This window comes from Lynx rufus, unplaced genomic scaffold (assembly GCF_022079265.1).
Source record: "Lynx rufus isolate CCGP_SWC_20201006 ecotype Redwood Valley unplaced genomic scaffold, mLynRuf1.p SCAF_16, whole genome shotgun sequence".
Lineage (NCBI taxonomy): Eukaryota > Metazoa > Chordata > Mammalia > Carnivora > Felidae > Lynx > Lynx rufus.
In genome coordinates, this window is record NW_025814830.1 from 41,093,958 (window position 1) to 41,116,290 (window position 22,333).

The following is a 22,333-nucleotide window of genomic DNA, read 5'->3' on the forward strand; positions in this document are numbered from 1 at the left end:
CAATTTAACTAGATGCCAAATGGGTAAGTTAACTATACAAGAAAAAAACCCAAGTAAGGAGCTTTTAAAGATAGTACTTTGCACATACACTGTCAATATAAAGAACTTGGAAAACATCTTATATTCAGTACCAAGTAATCAAAGTGAACGTGACTTAGCATGATGCCCTGGGTACCTATTGCTCATGGAACATTCCTGCCCAAAGTGCATCCCCTCAGACAAATTTAGGAGGAGACAATCTGTCCAACTCAAATGAAGGGACATTTTAAAACCTAGTTTGTAGTATTAAAAATGTCAACAACTGGGGAAAAATGATATGGACAGTGGAACAATTGGAAAAATGTGAGTTATGTTTCACATCAGTAATAGTAATGTATCAGTGGTAAAGTTCTTGAATTTATGCAAAAGAACATCCTTTCCCTGGGAGATACTCAGTGTACTCGAAGAGCAAAAGTAAACAAGGCAAAGTAAAGTGAATGTGGGTGGTAGCTTCTAGCAGCTCACTGTACTGAATTCTCTTGAATGACTACAGTGCTTCCGAGTAAGAGAAAGCTCTTAGTTTTATTGTAGCAAATTTAGTACATTTTCTTGCAAAAAAATAAATCTAAATGTTTGATACTGGGTATACAGCTTAAGTGTTAGCCTTCAAATTACCTAAGAAGCAAACATTTGGCCTACTTAATCAAAGGCACCAAAGCTTGTAACCATGTTGATTAGAGAAATACTTTCACTTGGAAGTTCCTTTCTTTGGAAGTTGAAGATGTGCTCCATGGCACCGTTCCTTGTGTTTTCATCAAACTCCCCTCAGCACAGCAGGAATCCCAGCTCTCCGGATGCTCACAGGCCAAGGGACAGCCCAGTGTCACCACAAACCCGACCCGACCCGACCCATCCCTGAGGGTCAGGAAACAACACTGTGTAGGTCAGTCCCGCTGTTTGCATCCAGATGGTTCTGGAGCTGGACAGCCAGGGAAATGAGGCACCCGAGCGCCTCAGCAGCTGCAGCGGCGATCCTGTTTGCCCCAGAAACTTGTACTTCACCTCTTCTTCACAAACTTCTTTCTGGAAGCATTGGGATTTAACCGTCTCCTCCCGGCTCCCAAGGTGCTGTCTCGGATCTGCAGGGTCGCTGACCGGCTGGAGATGTCATTCTCTGCAAAGGGAGATACCCCAGCTATGTAGTCAGGGGCAAACACGTCGGTTTTCTGCCTGGCCTTTCGGGAGAGTCTCAGCTGAGGGAAGCGCTGGTCCTCGGTCAGATGGGGGTTGACGGCGTATTTGCCCCCTTTGGGCGTGGGAAGTGAATACTGTGAACAAGAAGAGGAAAGGCCATTAGAAGGACAGGGAACCACATGCAAACACGTCTGATCCTGTTAAGGTCAAGTTTACTGACAACTCTGGAGTGTACCGTTCACTGCTACTATGTGCTAATAAGCACATGACCTGCATCTTCCCACCTCACCCCGACCTCAACTCCCAGGAGGAAAAACCCAATGCAGTATTTGGACTACATACCCTCCGCTAGTGACAGGAAGAACTGCCTATAAACACAGAACTCTAGTTAGCAGCTACCATTTTCCTAGTGGTGTGGGTTAGTAATTCTGAAACCGTATTTTAGGATTGAGCAAATAAATTATTATACAAAATGGTGTAAGGATAAGAGGGAGGGCTAGAATGAATTCTGTGGGGTTGAGACTGAAGTTTACAAACTTATTTTATAATACAGACAGGTAGTAGTAAATACTCATGTGTACCTTTATATACACATATGCAGACCTACAATCTCTGTCCAGTGTGGGCTGAGAAATCTATGATCCCCTAGTGCAATGAGCCCGCCCCGTGCTCGGTCAGCTCTCTGTCTCTAAAAACCATCCTTCAACAAGAATCAGAGTTCCGTAGAGAAATGGCTGACTCCGGAGCAGGGACAGCGTGAGACAAGGGCCAGAACATCTTATGCCAAAAAGTAACAAAGTGGTCAGAGAATAATTGGGACACTGAAATGCTGAGGTTTTCTTGGTCCTCTCTGTTCATTTGGATCCTCGTGCTTAAGAAGTCTTGGTTTTCCAACCGCAGGCCCTGCTGCTGGGGGAGCAGGAGACAGGCCACTTACCCGGAGGCCCCGAGGATTCAGCACCTTGGGGTTGCGGGAAAAGTGCATATGCAGGGTTCCATCGTCGCTGACGGTCACAGACACCTTCTTCAGGGTCTTGTTTCCACAATGTGAACAGAACACTCGGCTCATGTCAGATGTCGTCCTGAAGACATAAAAGGAAAGTCTGCGTGCTGAAGCCACAAGCAGCAAACCCCTTCCCCAGAGCACAAGGTGAGTCACGGGGGTCAGAGGAAGAGGAAACAAAAAAACATGGGGCAAAGCTGAGCAGCACCCTACACACCACAGCCCACGGCCGCTTGGCCTCCTGCTGCTGCTGCCAGCAGACTGCTGCTGCAAGACCCGAGGAAAAGGGAATGAAAGGACACACGCAGCAAGTGAGTAAACACGGAAAGGGAGCAGAATGTTTTTATGTTTTTACATTAATACTGAAGTCTTACTCAACTGCCAGGCGTTATTCTACACGTTGAACTTCACAACAATCCTATGAAATTGATATTCTCTCCGTTTTATAGATGGGGAAACTGAAGCAAGATAAGGAGCTTGCTCAAGGTCAAAGCTAGTAAGTGGCAGATAGTAAGCCCAGGGAACCTGGCTTCACAATCAGTGCTCTTAATATCACCACACTTAGGTTGGTTTGTTTAAGTTTATGTAGAGAGAGAGAGAGAGAGAGCATGTGAGTTGGGGGAGGGGGCAGAGAAAGGGAATCCCAAGCAGGCCCTGCACCGTGAGCATGGAGCCTGATGTGGGGCTTGAACACATGAACCTGTGAGACCAGGACCTGATCCCAAACCAAGAGCTGGATCCTTGGGACTGAGCCACCCAGGCTCCTATTTTTTAATGTTTATTTTTGAGAGAGAGAATGCATGCAATAGGGGCAGAGAAGGAGACAGAGAATCCAAAGCAGGCTCTGCACTAACAGTGCAAAGCCGGACGTGGGGCTTGAACCCATGAACCATGAGACCATGACCTGAGATGAAGTCAGATGCTCGGCAGACTGAAGCACCCAGGCACCCCCACATCAGCGTACTTTGTAAAGGAGTCAGTTGCTGCAGCTCTTTGTACCTTGCCCCGAAGTGTTAGCCTGGGTTTTAAGCCAGGAAGTGGCTCCAGAGGTGCCAAGAACGTATTAATGAATTCCACAGGAAACCCTGGAAAGCTGCTACAGTTGGTTAGGTGTGGATGGCAGACCCTGAGGCCCTGCCTCTCCCCTATCCACTCATGCCCCAACAGGGGACCTTGGCAAGAGAAGTTAATGCTGTCAAGGACCAGATGGCAGTGCTCATACCTGTCCTTGAGGAATTCCCCCTCAGTTCCCCAAGGTCAGGAGACAAACTGTGTGACTCTCCTGAGACGCCGAATCCCTTACCTGCAAGTCTCCGAGAGTAAACCAAGTACCTCTCAACAGGTGCTGGGAACTAATTATTCTGAGTAAGAAACTATCCAGTCACTGGGGCTAACCTCACAAGAATGGAGAACATTTCTAAAAGCTGCTAAGAATTCACCTGGAGGAACATGGGGTTTTGTAACAAAGGGCAATGGGGGAAATAAGGTTTCACGAAACAACGAGCTTTACCCTCTCCTGAGCATGGAACGTCTTCAAACTAAAGATTCAGAAGAATACACAAACAGCTTTGAGGAGTAGCTCACCAAGCCATAGGGAAGCCTACACACAGTGGTGGCAGGGCAGGGACCCTAAGCCATGAGTTTTGAAGCCTGCAGGCAAGCAAGGGTCTCTCCAGGTAACTTTACTCTCAGCAGAACAGCACTAGGGACCCAATGAGACACCTTACTGCTTCAGAAACCTTCCATGCAGGCCTCAGAACTGAAGGGCTCCAGCAGATGATGGCCACCAAATCTAAGTGAATCTATGAAAGGGCTGTAAGAAACCACAGTGTAAGATCCCAGGGCCACACTTCACCAGCAAGGCTGCAGTACAGTCTCTTCCACTCCAACCAGGTCTCTGGGATCCTGAGAGAGAACACTGGCCACCCCACCACCCCCAAGAGCCAAATCAAGAGCCAGAAAAGAAATGGAGAGAAGAGCATGGCCAGTGAACTAACAGCTCACCCAAGTGACTGAGTGGACTTCCTCATACGTTCTAGATACCACACTCTTACATGAGAATCAGCTTTTTCAATGTTATGTAAGAATCTGAAGCATCAACTTTTACAAAGCTAGTGCGAGATAAAACCTGGATCTGAACCTGTATAATCTTAGTCTATTCCCTTTTTAAAAACAGAATATCTAAAGTAGACCAAAAAGCACAATGACCCTCCCCCCCATGTACCCCTCACCCAGCTTCACCAACTATCAGTTCATGGCCATCCTGTCCCATTCTACCCCCAGCCACTCTTCCACTTGTGTATTATTTTAAGGCAAATCCCAAACATCCTTCCATCCATAAACATTTTAGTACTTATTATAAAAAGAGGAGAGCTCTTTGCTCCAGAATCCACACCCTTAATCCTACGACTAAAATGGGAGGTCACAGGTGCCCTCTGTCCCATGGGTGCTCTGATGGAGGCTGAACCAAGCCCACAAAGGAATGACAAGGTAGAGGAAAAACCTATACACAAGGGTGTCCTTCAGAAAATCAGTAGAAAGGACAGGAAGAGGGGTGCCTGGATGGTGGCTTAGTAGGTTAAGCATCCGACCCTTCATTTCAGCTCAGGTCATGATCTTGCGGCTGTGCGACGGAGCGCAAAGTCAGCACTGAGCCTGGAGCCTGCCTGGAAGTCTCTCTCTCCGCCCCGCCCCCACTCACGTAGGTACACACCTGTGTGCGTGTTCTCTGTCTCAAATGTTAGAAAAAAAGAAAAAAAAAGGGCAGGAAGAAAAGAGTTCAGGCAGTGGGTCCAGGTTCTCAGCACGTACTTGAAACAGCCATGGCAGCGTAAGATGTAGCTCCGGGCCTCGCGGACCAGCATGCCGTTCACCGCCAGCACGTGCAGCCCCATCTGAAGCAGGACGTTCTGCAACCAACAAGTTAGAGCAGCACTCAACTCTGCAAAGCCTAATTTTCTTTTAACTTGTGTATAATTACAGTTACAGTCTGGTTTGGTTCACAAAGGGGTTTTGCTAAGGAAAAGCAAGCTTAGAATGCCTCTCAAGACATATAAACTAGGACAAAGATTTAGATTTCTCTTGTACGTCAATGGCCCCTCATTAGCAATCGCTCTTAACAGAGGCATTTATCTTGTCAAAGGCACATATACCCTCTTTTCACAGCTGGAAATCTCTTTTTCCAAGTACCTAACTGAATGTGTAATATTTAACATACTGGAAGAGAGCCATCAACATACCATGAATAGTAAACACTAAAAAAACTTTGTTGTTATATTGATTCTCTAGCCTCCAAACAAAACTAAATAATTAAAGAGCACAGGTAACGTTTCTAGAACCAGGAAAAGAAGCATTACAGACTAGATGTGTACATGTCCCCGAACCTCCAGAGACCCCTGCCCAAATCAGGTTATGCAGTAAAGCCTAGGGCCAGCCAACGCCCATCCACCCACCTGCATGGCAAAGTCTGTAGTGACACAGCCGACCCGCACGTCCTTGGGGACGGCACACTGCTCCAACTCCCACTGGATCTGCTTGATGTTGCTGGGAGTTATCCATCCACCCCCATCGTCATCACTGTCCTCGTCTTTCCTTTCTTCAAATCCATTCGCTTCTTCCTCGTCCTCCTCACTCGGAACATCATCACCTTTGTCAATCTGAAACAAAAGAATTCACAAATTCCCAGTTCACGGGAGCAGCAGGGAGGAGTTGGCAGGTTGTCATCAGAGATCATAAATCGGGGTCTTACCAGGAGCTCCTGCAGTTCACGATCGATATTAGGCAAAGGGTTTCTCCAGAACATGAAGGAAGTGAATTCCAGGTTCTCAGGCTCACCGGCTGTGTGTCCATGTTGGAGTGTTTCTCGTGGGGGTTTAGGCTGAGGTTAAAGAGTAATAATGTTAAAACCTGAAAACTGAGAAGTTTACAGATGAAATGACAGATGACTCAAGTCAGATTAGGCAGGGCCCGACAAACCAGGATATTAGTCTAGGGAAGTCTGGCTCACTGTAAACGATTTGTGGAGATAGGACATGTAGAGGAGGGCACGAGAAGGTGGCCTGTCTAAGGAATCACCTTTGAGGGCAGATGGAAACCAGAAATGTGTAGAGGAGTTTCTGGGTGCTGACTCGATGAACTCACTTTAACCTTTAAAAAGAAAAGAAAGTAAGTGACAGCTCTAAGCAGAGAAACACAGCTTGAAAATTCAACATGGAAGAGAAGGTAAAATAAACAGAACAAAATATTTTTCCCCATAATTACTGAAAAATTGGAAAACAAAATAATTATTCAGCGATCCCACTAGTACCAAATAATCACTTTAGAACATTTCTTTTTTATCCTCATAAAAAGAGCTGTAATGAACACCATTATTTAAAAAAAACTTGCATGTATCTTTAGTTATATACTTATGAGAAATGCCTAAGAGTAGAATTGCTGGGTCAAAATATACTGTTTTACTTTTTTAAAGATACACGGTTTTAAAGCTTCTGATACAAAATATCTAACTCTTGGGGCACCTGGCTGACTCAGTCAGCAGAGCATGAGATTTGATCTCAGGGCTGTGAGTTCAAGCCCCACATTGGGCACAGAGCTTACTTTAAAAAAAAAAAAAAAATCTAACTCCTGCTGAAGGTTGCAAGAAAAGAACAATTTTTATGAATAATGAATTGATGGATGCCACATGGAAACCCAGCTAACACATCACACTGTGCTCAGTTACAAAGTCAAGCTTTATGTAAAACTATTCCCTTCACCCCATCTTCCCCAAACATCCTGGTGACACACACAAATCTGTTTTACACATCATTTTTAGACTTTGGATTAGAGGACTCTAAATCTGGTTGAAAACAAGTGACGGCAGTTCTAACTAGTACAGTAATAGGAGTTCAAAGCAGCTCTGATGATTTAGGCACAGAATACCAAGAAATTCTTAGGGGTGCCTGCTGGCTCAGTTGGTGGAGCATGTGACTCTTGATATCAGGGTCGTGAGTTCGAGCCCCACGTTGGGAAAAGAGTTTACTTAAAAATTAAAAAACAAAGAAACAATTCGTAGTCAACACTACATGAAATTATTATAGTATTCTTTAGCTTCTAAAATCTTCTGGTCTGGGAAAAGCAAATAGGGCCCAGGCACAAATCCATTAGTCTCTTCAACCTTAACCAATGCAAATAAGTCGCTAAAAGCACAACAGGAACTTAGAATTTGAAGGTGGCAAGAGCTTAAAAAAAAAAAAAAAAGGCAAGCACACTACTTCTTTCTTGCTTCTGGAAAGAAATCTATTTAAAATAACAGCAAGAATACAGTTGACTTTCACTCTATTTCTGCATTTTTCAAATTTAACCATCCCTGGCTAAAAACTACAGGTAAAAGAGACTGAGATAGATTTGCTAACTGTAACATAGGAATCTTATTTGGATCCTAAGCCAAACAAACTTTGAAAAAAAATTATAAAATAATTGGGAAATGTAAACACTATTAATTTCGTGTAGGTGTAAGGATTTTGTAGGGTTTTTTTGTTTCTTTGTTTTTAAATAGACACACTTTATATTTATCTTTAAAGACACACCGTGAAATGTCTATTGATAAATACAATGTCTGAGTTCAAAATACTCAGGCCTGGGGGTCAGTAGAAATGAAATCTGATAGATCATGACTTGGTTAAGTGCAGAGACAACTGATGGGGACACTGGGTCCACCATACTATTCCCTCTACTTCTGTTATATGGGATAGTTCCCAGAATGAAATTTAAAATAAAAGGAATAAAACCAATAATCCTTCTGATTTACCTTTTCTGGTTCTTGTTTTAGGTGAGATACCCCAACAAATTCTGCTTCTAACTGATAGGTGAGTGCCAGCACTTGGATATCTGTGGCAGAAAGGCTGGGATAGTCTCCCGTTTTCTTTGAAAACTCAGTCACTGTAAAGAGAGTCCCAACTTGCATTAGAAGCAACAAGCCATATGACCTTGAATAACAATACTGAAAGTAAGAAAAGAACTCAGAATCAGCATCCCAAGGAAACCCTCTTAGTACTTTCATCCATTTTCTTGTCTTATTCTACTCATTGTTGAGACATGTGTTCTCTATCACTAAAATTCATGCCAGTTAGATTTACTGTGACATCCTTATCTCATGCAGATGAAGGAACAGGAGAACAAAGTTAATACAAAGTCACTGAAAGCATAATGTTTGTAAATGATGAGTTCCCTCTCTAAACTTTATTATGTTGGAAGAGAGGATCTCTTCACTCTCAGCTCAAAAATTCTTTGATTCTAAGTATAACAATCCAGATTAATAGAGCAGGCATTCAGATTCCAAAATGGGATGAAAAATTAATTCAATCAACAACTGTTGTGGTCTATGAGGACACAAAATTCTTGGATTGCTTTGTGACAACTCTGCTTTATAACAATACTGCTCATGTTTCCTAAAAAGCAGGTATTAACAGCAGCTAAAATTTACTGGGTACCTACTATGTAAGAGGCACTGTGCTAAAAGCTTTTCATTTCATTCTTAAGCGAAATCCTATGAAGTACTTCCTCAGAGAGACTAAGTAACTTATAAAGGATTCCTATTTTGGGGGGCGTCTGGGTGGCTCAGTCCTTAAGCCTGAGACTTTGGCTCAGGTCATGATCTCACGGTTGGTGAGTTGGAGCCCCAGCCCGCACAGTCTCTGTGCTAACAGTTCAGAGCCTGAAGCCTGTTTCAGATTCCGTGGCTCCCTCTCTCTGCCCCTCCCCCACGTGCGCTCTCCCAAAAATGAATGTTAGAAAAAATTCTGATTTTTTAATCCAAACAAATTTGAATGTTTACAAAGTGTCAGATACGAAGTGACATATTCCTCACTGAATGCTCCCAGCACCCTCTGAGGTTGGTGCTATTATTTTCCCCATTTTACAGAGCAAGCAACTGAGGCCTAGACAGTCTGAGTGATACCAAGAGGTATATAGCTAGAAACTGGCAAGGCCTGACTGACTCTTGACCCAGAGAACCGCTCTCCCCCCATAATCCCCCCAAAAGTGCAATTTCTGAATCAAATGCTGATAAAACAGCCAGAGCTCAACTGGCACCTGAGTCGGTCCAGACTGTAGAGTGGGACCCAGCTTCGCTATCAACAGCGGGGCAGAGGCACTCACCCAGCCGCACGTATTCCGGGAAGGGCTCCTTGAAACGCAGCTCGTAGGGCAAGACGGCGAGCCGCCTGCGTGTGGCCTTGTCCCGAATCTCGTTCACCACATCCCGAATAGTGTAGATGTTCCTCCCGATGTCCTGCGGAGAGACAGGCCCAGCTCGCACGCGTCCACACCACGCAACGCGTCGTCCGGGTTCCCGCACTACTTTAGGGGCCGCCAGCCCCAAACCCCTTCGTCTCCTCTGTATCTCCCCGTACCTGCAGAGCCGCGTCGCGAAGGAAGGCCCCGGCGTCGGCCACAACGTGCTCCACGGGCGCCATTTTGACCGAAGGCGGCCTCAGCGCGCCTGCGCACGGAGCCTGCTCCACCCCTACATCCGTCAGGGCCTCTGGGAGCCCGGGGGAGCGGTTATGATTTAGCGGCGCCTCCTGGCTGCGGCAGAGGAATACCCTGGGCTCAAGGCTACCCGCACGCAGGCGCGACGTCGCCAGCGGCCCAGCCAGGTGTGGGCGGGGTCAAACTTCGAGAGACCCCACCCCCACCCAGGAGATAGGTTTCTGCGTCCACCCTTTAGCGCCTCCTTTACTCTTAAATGGAAAACCTGTATATAGTCTCGTTGTTACAAGTAAGTCAATACAGGTAAACTACAGATTATTTAATGATTACAACAAGCCTAAGAGATAGACTATTTTACAGCTAGGCCCACCTAACACGTCTAGTATTTGGTAACACCCGGGGCTGACTCTCGATCTCAGGGTTCTGAGCGTGGAGGCTACTTACCAAAAAACAAACGGACAAAAAACTACCACCACAACAAAAAGGACACCTGGACAAACCGACCCTGAGGCACTTTCTTATTCATTATGCTCTACTGACTGCTATTTACCTACCCCTGCTTCATTAGAGGGGTCTTTGCTGTCCTTGCCCACTTCCCTAAGCAAGGCATGTAATTTACTAGCGAAAAATTCCTTGCTGGACGGAACTGAAAGGGAGTATTAGATGACTTCTAAATTCTTTTTAAATTTTTTTTTTAATTTTTTTTTTCAACGTTTATTTATTTTGGGACAGAGAGAGACAGAGCATGAATGGGGGAGGGGCAGAGAGAGAGGGAGACACAGAATCGGAAACAGGCTCCAGGCTCTGAGCCATCAGCCCAGAGCCTGACGCGGGGCTCCAACTCACGGACCGCGAGATCGTGACCTGGCTGAAGTCGGACGCTTAACCGGCTGCGCCACCCAGGCGCCCCCTAAATTCTTTTTTAAATCGGAGATTGCATAATTAGGATATCTGGCCTGTTATAAATTCATGCTGGAGAATTTTGGCAGAATGTTGAAGTGGGTTTTCTGTCATTCATCTTCAGCGACATTGATTTATTCTAAGCTTTCTCTGTCAAGTCTTAAATCTTACTCCTTTTTTATAATTTATCCATCCTACCTCCGAAAATCCTTCGGTGCCCTGGAGGTCCCCTTCCGCAGGTGCCCAAATCCTCTTTCTTTCCCCAAACATCTGTCTCAATTTTTCTTGGCATAAGTTCTCTTCAGTCTCCAGAGCCAGTGGCTTTTGTCCTACTTGCCCTGCCTGAAATGACATGGTGGAAGGCTGTTTCTAATGTTCATAAAAAAATTTTGGTTTTATTTCTCAGCTTTCTGTTTCTCTGCAGAATTTGACATCGCTGATCATCTTTTTCTGAATTGTCTCTCCTTCCCTGACTTTGGTGATACTATAGTATCCTAGAGTTCCTTTGAACACTCTTGGCAGTGTCTCACAGACTTTTTGTCTCTGTCTTTGCTCATGTTTTGTCTTCTTCCAGAAAATTGTGCTGACCAGTCATTACTTACTTAGTCTCTAAGAAGCAGGTCAGTGGACCCCTCTATAAAGCAGTCTCTGATCACTCAAATCAGATTTTTCCCCAAGGACAGATTTGAGCTTTTCTTTCTGATCACACTTAAGACATTTTATTTTTTACTTTTTAATTTTTTTAATGTTTATTCATTTTTTGAGAGAAAGAGCGACAGAGTGCAAGTAGGGGAGCAGCAGAGTGGGAGGGAGACACAGCATCCAAAGCAGGCTCCAGGCTCTGAGCTGTCAGCACAGAGCCCGACACAGGGCTTGAACCCACTAGGCGAGAAATTGTGACCTGAGCCAAAGTCGGCTGCTTAACTAACGGAGCCACCCGGGCACCCTTACACTTCAGGACATTTTAGTTCTGTTGCTCCATAAGCAGTTATTATTCCTCCTTTGCACTGTAACTAATTGTGTGTCTTTTTAATGTAGGTTGGAAGTCAGGGACTGTGTTTTGGGGTCTTTTTCCTCAAATGACCATTTCAATTCAATTTGTAACTTTTGAGGGACACTTTTATGAAATCATTTCAGAATTTATCGTATGTCTTTTCAAAAAAATCTCCTATACTGTAGGATCTACAGCAATGTGTTCAACAGCTCAAAAAATGTTGATGAAATCTATTCATTCAGCAGTTTACTTAAAGAGACCTTCTGTGGGCCGAGCACTGCTTTAGGAGCTGGGATATGGCTCCTATCTTCACAATTCTTGTAGTAGGAAACATGGTACATACACACATATGCATATATTCATATATGTCAGATAGTGATAAGTATGGAGAAATATGAAGAAAAAAATAAAGCAGGAAGGAGGCTGGTAGGAGGGGGAGTAAGAGATGGGTTGCATATTTAAATAGGGTGATCAGGAAAGGCTTCACTCTGATAGTTGAGCAAACATTTGATGAGAGATGAAGGGGTCAGCCATCTGACTACCTGGGGAAAGAGCTTTCCAGGCAAAGGGAAAATCCAGTCCTAAAGCCCCAAGCCAGAATGGGTGAAGCAGAGTACCGAGGGGAAGAGTAATTGGAGATGAGGTGAGGAGGGATCATGTAGGGCCCCATAGATCACCATACACTCATTAGGTTTTACTCCTTTAATTAAAAAAAAAATTTTTTTAACATTTATTTATTTTTGAGACAGAGAGAGACAGAGCATGAGCAGAGGAGGGTCAGAGAGAGAGGGAGACACAGAATCCGAAACAGGTTCCAGGCTCTGAGCTGTCAGCCCAGAGCCTGATGCGGGGCTTGAACTCACGGACTGCGAGGTCATGACCTGAGCCAAAGTCGGACGCCCAACCGACTGAGCCACCCAGGCACCCCAGGTTTTACTCCTTTAATGCACAATTGTGAGCATGCTTGCCTGGTCTTTTCTATCTTTTAGTGAACATCTACTCAAATACCACCAAGTCAAGGAATCCTTTCCCAATTCCTCTGGAATACAATTAGTATAACTCCCTTCAGTGGAACTAGAGAAGTTTTAAACAGTTTTATAGTTTTAATAGGAATTAATGTAGGGCTCAAGATAGGATGAGAGTGTTGGAGAACAAGAAGCCGGAGACACCCTAAGAATGTCTTGAAGGAAAGAGAGAGAGCACCAAGAAACTGAAAGCAGTTTCATTACCAGGACAGAAGGTGGCCGGGACTGCTCGTTCTCTCCAGAAGGACACCATACAGGCGCCAGGCCTGGGATAAGAATGTTTTGTCTGGCACCAGATGTACTCATGACCCGGTATGGAATACACTGCAGGTGTAGGACCTGTCAGGATGTCAAATACTACGTTGTATGTGCTTGCTGTTATAAGACAATTTGCAAAAATAAAAGAGGCTTGAGCCAGGGGACCAATGCTTTGGCCCCTGGAGAGTGTCAGCCCCCTGCTTTCCAATTCTCTCATCATCGCACCTTTAGAACCTGTGTCTCTACAAGAGAAGCCTGTATCTCCTTGAAATGCCATCTCCTGGATTTGGAATGGGAATAGGGACAGTAGAGACTAAGTACTCAACGAATTTAATTTGCATGTATAATAGGATCCATCTAAACTCAAAAACTCCAAAATAACAGGATAGTTTGCAGTGCTTAAGGCTAATTATGTGATTAGTATTTCATTTATTTATTTAAAGGTTTTTTTTAAGTTTATTTATACACTTTGAGAGAGACAGAGACAGAGTGAATGAGGGAGGGGCAGAGAGCAAGGGAGAGAGAGAGAGAGAATCTCAAGCAGGCTCTGTACTGCCTGATGTGGGGCTGGAACTCACGAAACTCTAAGATCATGACCTGAACTGAAATCAAGAGTCAGACACTTAACTGACTGAGCCACCCAGGCACTCCAAATAGTATTAATTTTAAATAAATAGTGATTAAAAGTGAAGAATTAGAGTCTTCGTTAGTACAGACTGTTGATTTGAAATGTTCTTTATAATTAATAACATTCTATCTGCTTTGTAGATTAAGGAAACGGGGGCTGGTTTGGTGTGGTGAGGCACTTTATGGACCCAGCCTGGGGTTTTTGAAGCTTTCCTACCTTTGCTTTATGTTACAAAAATAGATTCTCCATAAAGACTACTTCTGTGTTTCTAGAGTCCAGAATGGTGCCTGGTACCTGGTAGGCATAGGGTTGCCAGATACAGCAAGTAAAAATACAAAATGCTCAACTAAAATTTTCAGATAAACAACAAATACTTTTTTGCTTTTTTAGTACAAATATGTCCCGTGGAGTATTTAGGGGATATCTATATTGCATAGCAGTTTATCTGAAATTCAAATTTAACTGGGCGTCTGTATTTACTGCATAACCTTAAGGAGCTCAGTAAATATTTGTTGACTTGATTGGCCTCCTCTCACCTGTAAAATGGAACTAACGATAGACCCGCCTCCGAGGTTGACGGGAGTGAATGAAGCGCCTGGCACACAGTGAGCCTTCAACTTATTTGCTTGCTCCGGGATCAGCTAGCGAGTGGAAAGCCCTTCCACTTTCCAACACAGGAATGATAAGAAGGCCGACTCCGGGACAAATGTACCCAGGCCCTGCCTAGGTTGCCCACACCTGCAGCTCTGGCCAGCCTCTTCCGGGTCAGGTGACCGCGCGCGGTCACGTGACCCGGCCCGAGTGCGGGCGGTGGAAGGCGGAAGTGGGAGCGGAGTTGGGCGCCGCTTCTGTGGCCGCGGCAGGTAGCGAGCGCCGGCGCGATGGGCGCGGGGGGCTCAGCGCGCGGGCGGGCCGGGGGCGCGGGGTGGGCGGCGGGCGGCGGGCCGCGCGTGGTGGGCCGGGGCGGTGCAGCCCGGGCGCCGGGGGGCGGCGGCTTCCTGTGGGAGGGGCCTGGCGCGGCGGTTCCGGCCTCCGAGGAGGGGTGTCCCGGCTCCCGCCCGAGCGGGGTGGGCGCACGGCGGGCCGCGCGCGGGGGTTCTTAGAAGTGGACGCGGAGGCGGCCAGGGTTGCGGAGGGCGTCAGGTCCTGCCGGAAGGGGGAAAGGAGCTTTGGTGTCAGGGATGAAGAGGCGTGACCTTTGTGGAGGGTTCGGGACTGGAGGAAGGGGCGACTTGGGACCGAGCTGGAAGGGGGCTCCTGAGAATATGACAAGGAGGGAAAGGAGAAATCAGGAAGAAGATGCGGTGTGAACCCCATCTGAGAGTCTCTTCCTTCCTTCTTCTTTGGGAATGATTGTTACACCAGACTTTGATTTGGGTACCATTCAGTTTTTAAACTTCAGGAAGGATCACAGAATCTTGATCATTTTGCTTTCGTCACACCCACTTTGTCCTGGTTGGGTAGGGTTCCACTTCTTGGGAACCTAGCCCTTCAGATCATCTTTCTTTGAGATTTTCCCAGATCTGATCAACTTCGAGGCTTAAAAAAGGAGTGTGGGCACTTTACTCTGGCCATAAAATGGCTTTTAGCCTAAATTGTTGACCACGACGTAGCCCAGTATTACCTCAGCAACACTGCAGAAATCTTGGACACAGTGTCTCTACTGCTTTATGACTTTTTCTCTTTCTTCAGTTTAAATTATTCAGTTTCCCTTACCCTATGATTGCTTATCTTGACACACTGTAAGTAGGTAGGGTAACTGAGAGGTCTGGGTTGTGTTCCTTAGAATTGTGACCTGGATCATTATTTCGGTATTAAATACTGTGTTAAAGCTGCTCATCCTTTTTTTCTGCATGCTTACTAAAATTTGCCGAAGTGAAATGAATTTCATGGATGTGATATAACTGGAGTGAATGTTCAAACTGGACAGTCACAGGAGCCAGAGTCGTTTTGGATTACAAGTAGGGGGAAAAAATGACTATGCTTAACAGTTAAAGGGGTGCCTGGGTGACCCCATTGAGTGCCCGACTTCAGCTCAGGTCACAGTCTTAGAGTTCTGAGTTCAAGCCTCCATCTGGCTCTCTGCTGTCAGTGCAGAGCCTGCTTTGGATCCTCTGGCTCTGTCTCTCTGCCCTTACCCTGCTAGCACTCTCACTCTCTCTCTCAAAAATAAGTAAACATTTACAAAATTATAAAAAAACAAAAAACGTGAGTTAAAGTTTTTGAAGTATTTGACAAACATTTAAAAATTAATTTCTGTAGCAGCCTTTTGGGTTATGTTGGGAAGGTATTATTCCCATTTCCTAATGAGCAAACAGACCTAAGAGAGAGTGGCTTGATTTTTAAAAACAATTTATTATTTAAAAAAAAAAATTTTTTTTTTTTAAAATTTTTTTTTTCAACGTTTATTTATTTTTGCGACAGAGAGAGACAGAGCATGAACGGGGGAGGGGCAGAGAGAGAGGGAGACACAGAATCGGAAACAGGCTCCAGGCTCTGAGCCATCAGCCCAGAGCCTGACGCGGGGCTCGAACTCACGGACCGCGAGATCGTGACCTGGCTGAAGTCGGAGGCTTAACAGACTGCGCCACCCAGGCGCCCCAAAAAAATTTTTTTTTAATGTTTATTTATTTTTGAGACAGAGAGAGACAGAGCATGAATGGGGGAGGGTCAGAGAGAGGGAGACACAGAATCTGAAACGGGCTCCAGGCTCTGAGCTGTTAGCACAGAGCCCGACGCGGGGCTTGAACTCACAGACGGTGAGATCATGACCTGAGCTGAAGACGGCCGCTTAACCGACTAAGCCACCCAGGCGCCCCTAAAAACAATTTATTGTTTTCTTGTTTCCTCATCTCTTTCTTCCATCTAGACTGCACATCCTTCAAGGGTAGGGTTCATATCTTGTTTGGCTGCTACCCTAGTGCCTGGCATGTTGTAGTCACTTGGTAAATGTTTGGTGAATGCATGACTTTCTAAAGGTCACATAGCGATAAGCGGAGGACAAGGCTTTTGAACTTGAGACCTAGCTCTTTTGTCAGACTGCCTTGCCATTTTTTGTATTATTGGTCCATGTGGAAATGATAGGCATAGGAAAAAAGCTTGGGTTGGCTTCTTAGTCTCTTTTACTTAATGATGACTTTCTCAGTTACAAACAGGTTATATCAACATCTCATTTAATTTTCACCATGATCCTGTGAAGGTCAGTATTGTCCCTGTTCCACAGATGAAGAAACAGTTTTGGTGGAGTCCATACTTTAGATTCATCCCAGACTAGTGAATGAATGACAGCAGGGACTGAAGCCCAGGCCTGTTAGCTTTAGACCCATTCTCTCTCATTTATAGAAGCAATATAAAGTTGTATTTTAAAAGTATTTTTTCAAGTTAAGGAAAAAATAGTATACATATCACACCAGAGATTGTGAATGTAGAATGCAGTTGACGTTTAAAAAGCTACTATACCATAGATGCCTCTTCCTGGAAAACAGTCTTTCATTCAAGGAATATGTGTGAGTGCTGCTCTGGGCCAGGCACTGTGCTACAGTTGTACTGTCCAATATAGTTGAGTACTAGAGAGATGATATGAGTACAAAATACACACCAGATTTTCAAGAGTCAGTATGAAAAAAAAAAGGGTAAAAGATGTCATTGATTTTTTTTAATGTTATAACAATCATACTATTAATATAGTATCAATATGTACTATACGCAAAAACATTTTAAGTTTATTGGGTTAAATATAATAATGTAATTGGATTAATTTCACCTGTTTCTTTTTCTTTTTGTTAATGCTTATTCTTGAGAGAGAGAGAGAGAGAGAGAGAGAGACAGAGCATGAGCAGGGGAGGGGCAGAGAGAGAGGGAGACACAACCTGAAGCAGGCTCCAGGCTCTGAGCTGTCAGCACAGAGCCCAATGTGGGGCTGGAACTCACAAGCCATGAGATCATGGTCTGGGCTGAAGTTGGACGCTCAACCGACTGAGCCACCCAGGTGCCCCTCACCTGTTTCTTCTTACTTTTTAAAATGTGTTTCCTTGTGGGTCACCTGGATGGCTCAGTTGGTCTCACAGTTTGTGAGTTCAAGCCCCGTGTCGGGCTCTCTGCTGTAAGCGCAGAGCCTGCTTTGGATCCTCTGTCTCCCTCCCTTTCTGCACCTCCCCTGTGCTCTCTTGCTCTTTCTCTCTCTCTCTCAAAAGTAAGTAAAAACTAAAAAAAAAAACCCAAACCTTAAAAATGTGTTTTCTTGAAAATTAAAGATTATATTGGACAGTGCTATTCTAAACACTGGGAATATAATACACAAGAAAAGCAAAAATCTCTGCCCGTGTGGATCTTACATTTTAGTGGGGCAAGGACTAATAAACAAGATAAGCACATGAAGTGCATATTATATTGTAATGAAGGAGGGAAGTGGCATGTGGTGTGGAGTGTTGGCTGGGGTTGCAGTTTCCCTTAGAGTCTTTAGAGAGAAGCCTTCCTGGGAAGGTGACTGTTGAGTAACGATCTGAAGGAGCTGAGGGTGGGAGCTGTGTCAGTGCTTCAGGCAGAGTTGAGTAGCCCTAAGAAGGAGCACCCCTGGTAGGTTTGTGGGCCAGCTAGGAGGCTACGGTGGCTGGAGGGTGTGGGTGAGGGGGAGTAGAAGTGCGAGGTCAAAGAGGTGTTGGGGACAATGGGAGAGATGAGCAGGTCATGGAGGGCCTTTTGGCCTATTGTAAGGATGGTGGCTTTTACTCAGTGAGTTGGGGTCACTGGAGGGTTTTGAGCAGTGGAGTGCAGAAGACATATCTTGCTTTTTATCTCAGTCTGGTTATGGTGCAGAGAAAGAGCACAGAGGGGCAAAGCTAGAAGCGGGGAATCAAGTTCCGAGGCTATCACCATGATCCAAGCGAAGGAGGGTGGGGTGGGAGAGATGGAGGTGGTAGAGATGGTCAGGCCCTGGGTATATTTTGAAGTATAGTCCACAAGGGTTGTGGATATAGAATGTGGAATTATCATTAAACTGAAAAGGGGAAGACTGTAGGAGGAACAGGGGTTGGGGCTCAATTTTGTTGACATTGATTTTAACATGTCTAATAGAAATCCAGTGGAAAGTGTGTGGGGCAGTTAGGGAATTCTGGAGTCAGGCCTGGGTGAAAGAGGTACTTGTGGAAGTGGTTAGCAGGTGGACAGTGTTGAGAGTTAAGACACTAGGCGAAGTCACTTATGGAGTAGTGTTGATACATATCCAAGAGGAGTGCTTCGTGCAGGAAGTTAAATTTTGTAATAAAATCTCAGGTTATACTGTTACACTACTAGGAATTTTAAACACAGCAAAGCATTGTAGTATATCTTGGTGAACTTGATTTTCTTTCCTTTTCACTTTTCATGTAAAGATCCTTTTGAAAACAACAAGCTATTTTCAAAAAATTATTATTATTTTTTTTTTACATAGGCTCCATGCCCAAAGTGGGGCTTGAAGTCATGACCCTAAGATCAAGAATCGCAGGCTCTACATTTTGTCAGTAAAATACTTAAAGAGGGTTCTGAAAAAAAAAAAAAAAAAAAAAAAAAGAATCGCATGCTTTACTGACTGAGCCAGCCAGGTGCCCCACTAATTTGTTTTTTTTTTTTCCTTGAGGAGACTACTCTTCAAGGCGTACATCTTTGTGGTGCCACTGAAATCAATTTGAGTGCTAATTTCTGCAGTTAGTCTGTCTTTCTGGGTTGGTAACCAATTTAGAGACCTCCAAAAACGATGGGAAAGACACAGCCTGGAAGGATGGGTAATGAGTTTTTAATGTTTATTTTTTTTTTTTCAACGTTTTTTTTTATTTTATTTTTGGGACAGAGAGAGACAGAGCATGAACGGGGGAGGGGCAGAGAGAGAGGGAGACACAGAATCGGAAACAGGCTCCAGGCTCCGAGCCATCAGCCCAGAGCCTGATGCGGGGCTCGAACTCACGGACCGCGAGATCGTGACCTGGCTGAAGTCGGACGCTTAACCGACTGCGCCACCCAGGCGCCCCTTAATGTTTAAATATTAGTCTTACCTGACATGTATCGAATGCCTATTGTTTGTTGGCTATTCTGTTTTATAGATTTAATATGGGACCCCACTGAGGTGAAGTGATGTGCGTGAGGTCTTGTAGCCAAGACATGAAAGAGCTGGGATTTGAATCTTGGTCTTCTGAGTTTAGATCTCATGCTTTCATTAGGAGATGTGTGGTAGTGGATACACGACCATGAACTCCCATTGGAATCAAATTAGTGAGCTGGTTTGGAGTGATTTTGAGTCACTTTGGACTGTTACAGATTCTGGAATTTCTGAGAGGTGGGAATGAAAGGGAAGATCTTGTTTCCCTTAAAAAGAACTAACTGAATCTTTTTTAGAAAGTTCCTGTCCTAGGGCGTCTGGGTGGCTCAGTCTATTAAGTGTCCAACTTCGGCTCAGGTCATGATCTTACAGTTCGTAGGTTTGAGCCCTGGATCAGGCTCTGTGCTGACAGCTTGGAGCCTGGAGCCTGCTTCAGATTCTGTCTCCCTCTCTCTCTGCCCCTCCCCGGCTTGCACTCTGTCTCTCAAAAATAAATAAACATTAAAAAAAAATTGAGACAAAAATTCTAGTCCCTTACTTTTCCCCACAAGCTTGTAAACACTCAATGATTTAAGTCAAGTGTTAATAACTACTTCTAGGAAAATGCCAAACACTAAGACTCAGCAGTCCTGACCTGGGGCAGGTGTCCCCTTCCTCTGGGTCACTCATGCCTTTTGCTTCCCGTTTTGTTGTGAGATCTGCTTTACAGTCTCTTTTATTATTAGCCTATAATTCCACTGTGCTCCCAAAGATAGGCCCTCCCCTGTCTTTCCCTCTCTCTTTTTATGTACTTGGTCTTTGTACGGATGTCATTTGGCAAAGTTCCGTTCTGTTTGATTGTTTTTCAATATGGACCTTTGGAGAGTGGAAGGTAACTCAATGCTGGCTGCAGGAGAGAGGCCAAGAAAGAAGAATTAGTGTTGGAAATAACTGGAAAAGCATGAGAATGTGAAGGAAAGGAGGAATTGTTTTGAACAGACCCTTTTCTTCCACATTTTTCAAGAAGTGAATACCATGGGTGGATCTATAATTATAAATGAGAAGCTCTGCCTGTTTCCACAACTGGCTAATTAGAATTAAAATCTTGGTGCTGGTGAGTAGTTTTTGCTCTTCCCTGGCTCATCTGCTACCTTGAGATCAGTGTTCAGTGGTTTCTTCACTCAAGGCTGAGTCAAGAATTTGAGGAATTGCAGAGCTTAGAATTTTAGCATCAGGAACCAGCTTAGCGTGGGGGCGCCTGGGTGGCTCGGTCGGTTAAGTGTCCGACTTTGGCTCAGGTTCGTGGGTTCAAACCCCACATCGGGCTCTGTGCTGACGACTCAGAGCCTGGAGCCTGCTTCGGATTCTGTCTCCATCTCTCTGTCTGCTCCTCCCCCATTGACACTGTCTCTCGCTCTCTCTCTCTCTCTCTCATATAAATAAACATTAAAAAAAAAAAAAAGGACTAGCTTAGTTTGTAGTTAATACTTGAAGCACTTACTGTGTGCTGTTTTACTTGACTGAACTCATTTAATCCTTACAGTAATCTTATAAGGTAAGTAACATTATTAGCTTCATCTCACAGATAAAGAATTGAGATTTAGAGAGCGTAAGTAACTTGTCCAGTATCACTCAAAAGCTAGGGATGGTTAAACCTATTTACCTCTTCAAGATTGGCTGAAAGGTTTTTGTTGAAGTTGGGTGATAAAAAGGACCAGGTGCTTCAGATGTTCTAAGAGCTGTCATTTGCTTGCTAAATCTGACGTGTGGTTGCTTTCTTTTGCCAAAAGCTTTTGGAAGACTTATTTCATGGGGGTCTCTCAGAGCAAGAAATCCGAGGTCCCAGAGGGACCCTGTGACATTCACCTTTGTATTTCCAGGACTTGGCACAGAGTGGGGTCTTAAGTATTATTGAAACAGTTACCGTGACTCTGAACTGGGCAGGGTGAGTAAGAGGGTCTGGAAGGGGCTCATTCCGAGGCTGGCTGCCTTCCTGCAGAAGGTGACCTTGACCATTATGCTCTCCTGGCGTCAAGAATCAACCCATCCTAACAACCTAAATGTTGAATTGTCCATCAACTGATGAAGGGGTAAACAAAATGTCATATATCCACATATTGTATAATTCCATGTATTTGAAATGTCCAGAATAGACATTGGAATAGACAATAGAGTCAGAAAGTCAATCAGTGGTTGCCAGAGCTTCCGTGCAGAGAGGAATGAGGGGTGACCGCTAACGGGTATGGAGTTTCTTTTGGGGTGATGAAAATGTTCTGGAATTAGATAGTGGTGATGGTTGCACTACTTTGAATATACTAAATTGTATGCTTTAAAAGGGTGAATTTATGGTATGTGAATTATATTTCAACAATATTAAAAATAAAGAACCACCCAGTCCTGTTTTCATTGTACCCTCTCTGTTCTGTGGAGATCAAGTGACGATTTCAGTGCAGGTGACAGCAGCTACTGCCCTCCCATCTTCTGGTGTCACAGCACCACGCGTTATTCAGCTCCCTCTGTTCCCAGGAGAATACACTGAAACATGTTCTCCCTGCTTTTTTGATCTCAGGTATTTCAAATATTTTAACTAAAAAGGACTATGATAGATCTTTGTTGTCTTTCTGGATATCTCTGGCAACCATGAACCTGTTGGTGGACCTTTGACGTGTTTAATTTTGCTCATGAGAAGAACTAAGCAGTTACTACCTCAACCAAGAGTTTCTTGTCTTTTAACCACTTGTGGATTATAGGCAAAGAAAGCTGGCTTTTTATTTATTTATTTATTATCTTTTTTTAAAGATTTTATTTTTAAGTAATCTTTATACCTGATGGG

The 22,333-nt window shown here is 44.5% G+C and overlaps 2 protein-coding genes across 2 annotated transcripts in view; one reads left to right on the forward strand and one right to left on the reverse strand.

The window, feature by feature from the left end:
- Positions 1–542: 542 nt before the first annotated feature.
- Positions 543–9,650, reverse strand: NOB1 (NIN1 (RPN12) binding protein 1 homolog). Its single transcript, XM_047078682.1, has 9 exons — positions 9,568–9,650; positions 9,314–9,446; positions 7,965–8,095; positions 6,251–6,322; positions 5,925–6,053; positions 5,629–5,832; positions 4,988–5,085; positions 2,111–2,255; positions 543–1,307 (listed from the first exon to the last, which is right to left on the reverse strand). Exons 1-9 carry the CDS (start codon positions 9,628–9,630, stop codon positions 1,038–1,040), a joined length of 1,245 nt encoding a protein of 414 aa, XP_046934638.1. The 5' UTR covers positions 9,631–9,650; the 3' UTR covers positions 543–1,037.
- Positions 9,651–14,281: 4,631 nt separating this feature from the next.
- Positions 14,282–22,333, forward strand: part of WWP2 (WW domain containing E3 ubiquitin protein ligase 2) — a 148,473-nt gene continuing 140,421 nt past the window's right edge. The window contains exon 1 of the mRNA XM_047078683.1: positions 14,282–14,314. The gene's annotated coding sequence lies outside the window, so the exon portion shown is untranslated. The remainder of the gene's footprint in view (positions 14,315–22,333) is intronic.

Bases quoted from the DNA above. Each gene is read 5' to 3' on its own strand.
- NOB1 (XM_047078682.1), bottom strand. From the start codon at position 9,630: ATGGCGCCCGTGGAGCACGTTGTGGCCGACGCCGGGGCCTTCCTTCGC. The intron at 6,054-6,250 runs GTGATTCCTTAG...CTTTAACCTCAG, and splicing joins GTTTCCATCTGCCCTCAAAG to CCTAAACCCCCACGAGAAAC. The intron at 2,256-4,987 runs GTACGTGCTGAG...TTATGTCTTCAG, and splicing joins CGCTGCCATGGCTGTTTCAA to GACGACATCTGACATGAGCC.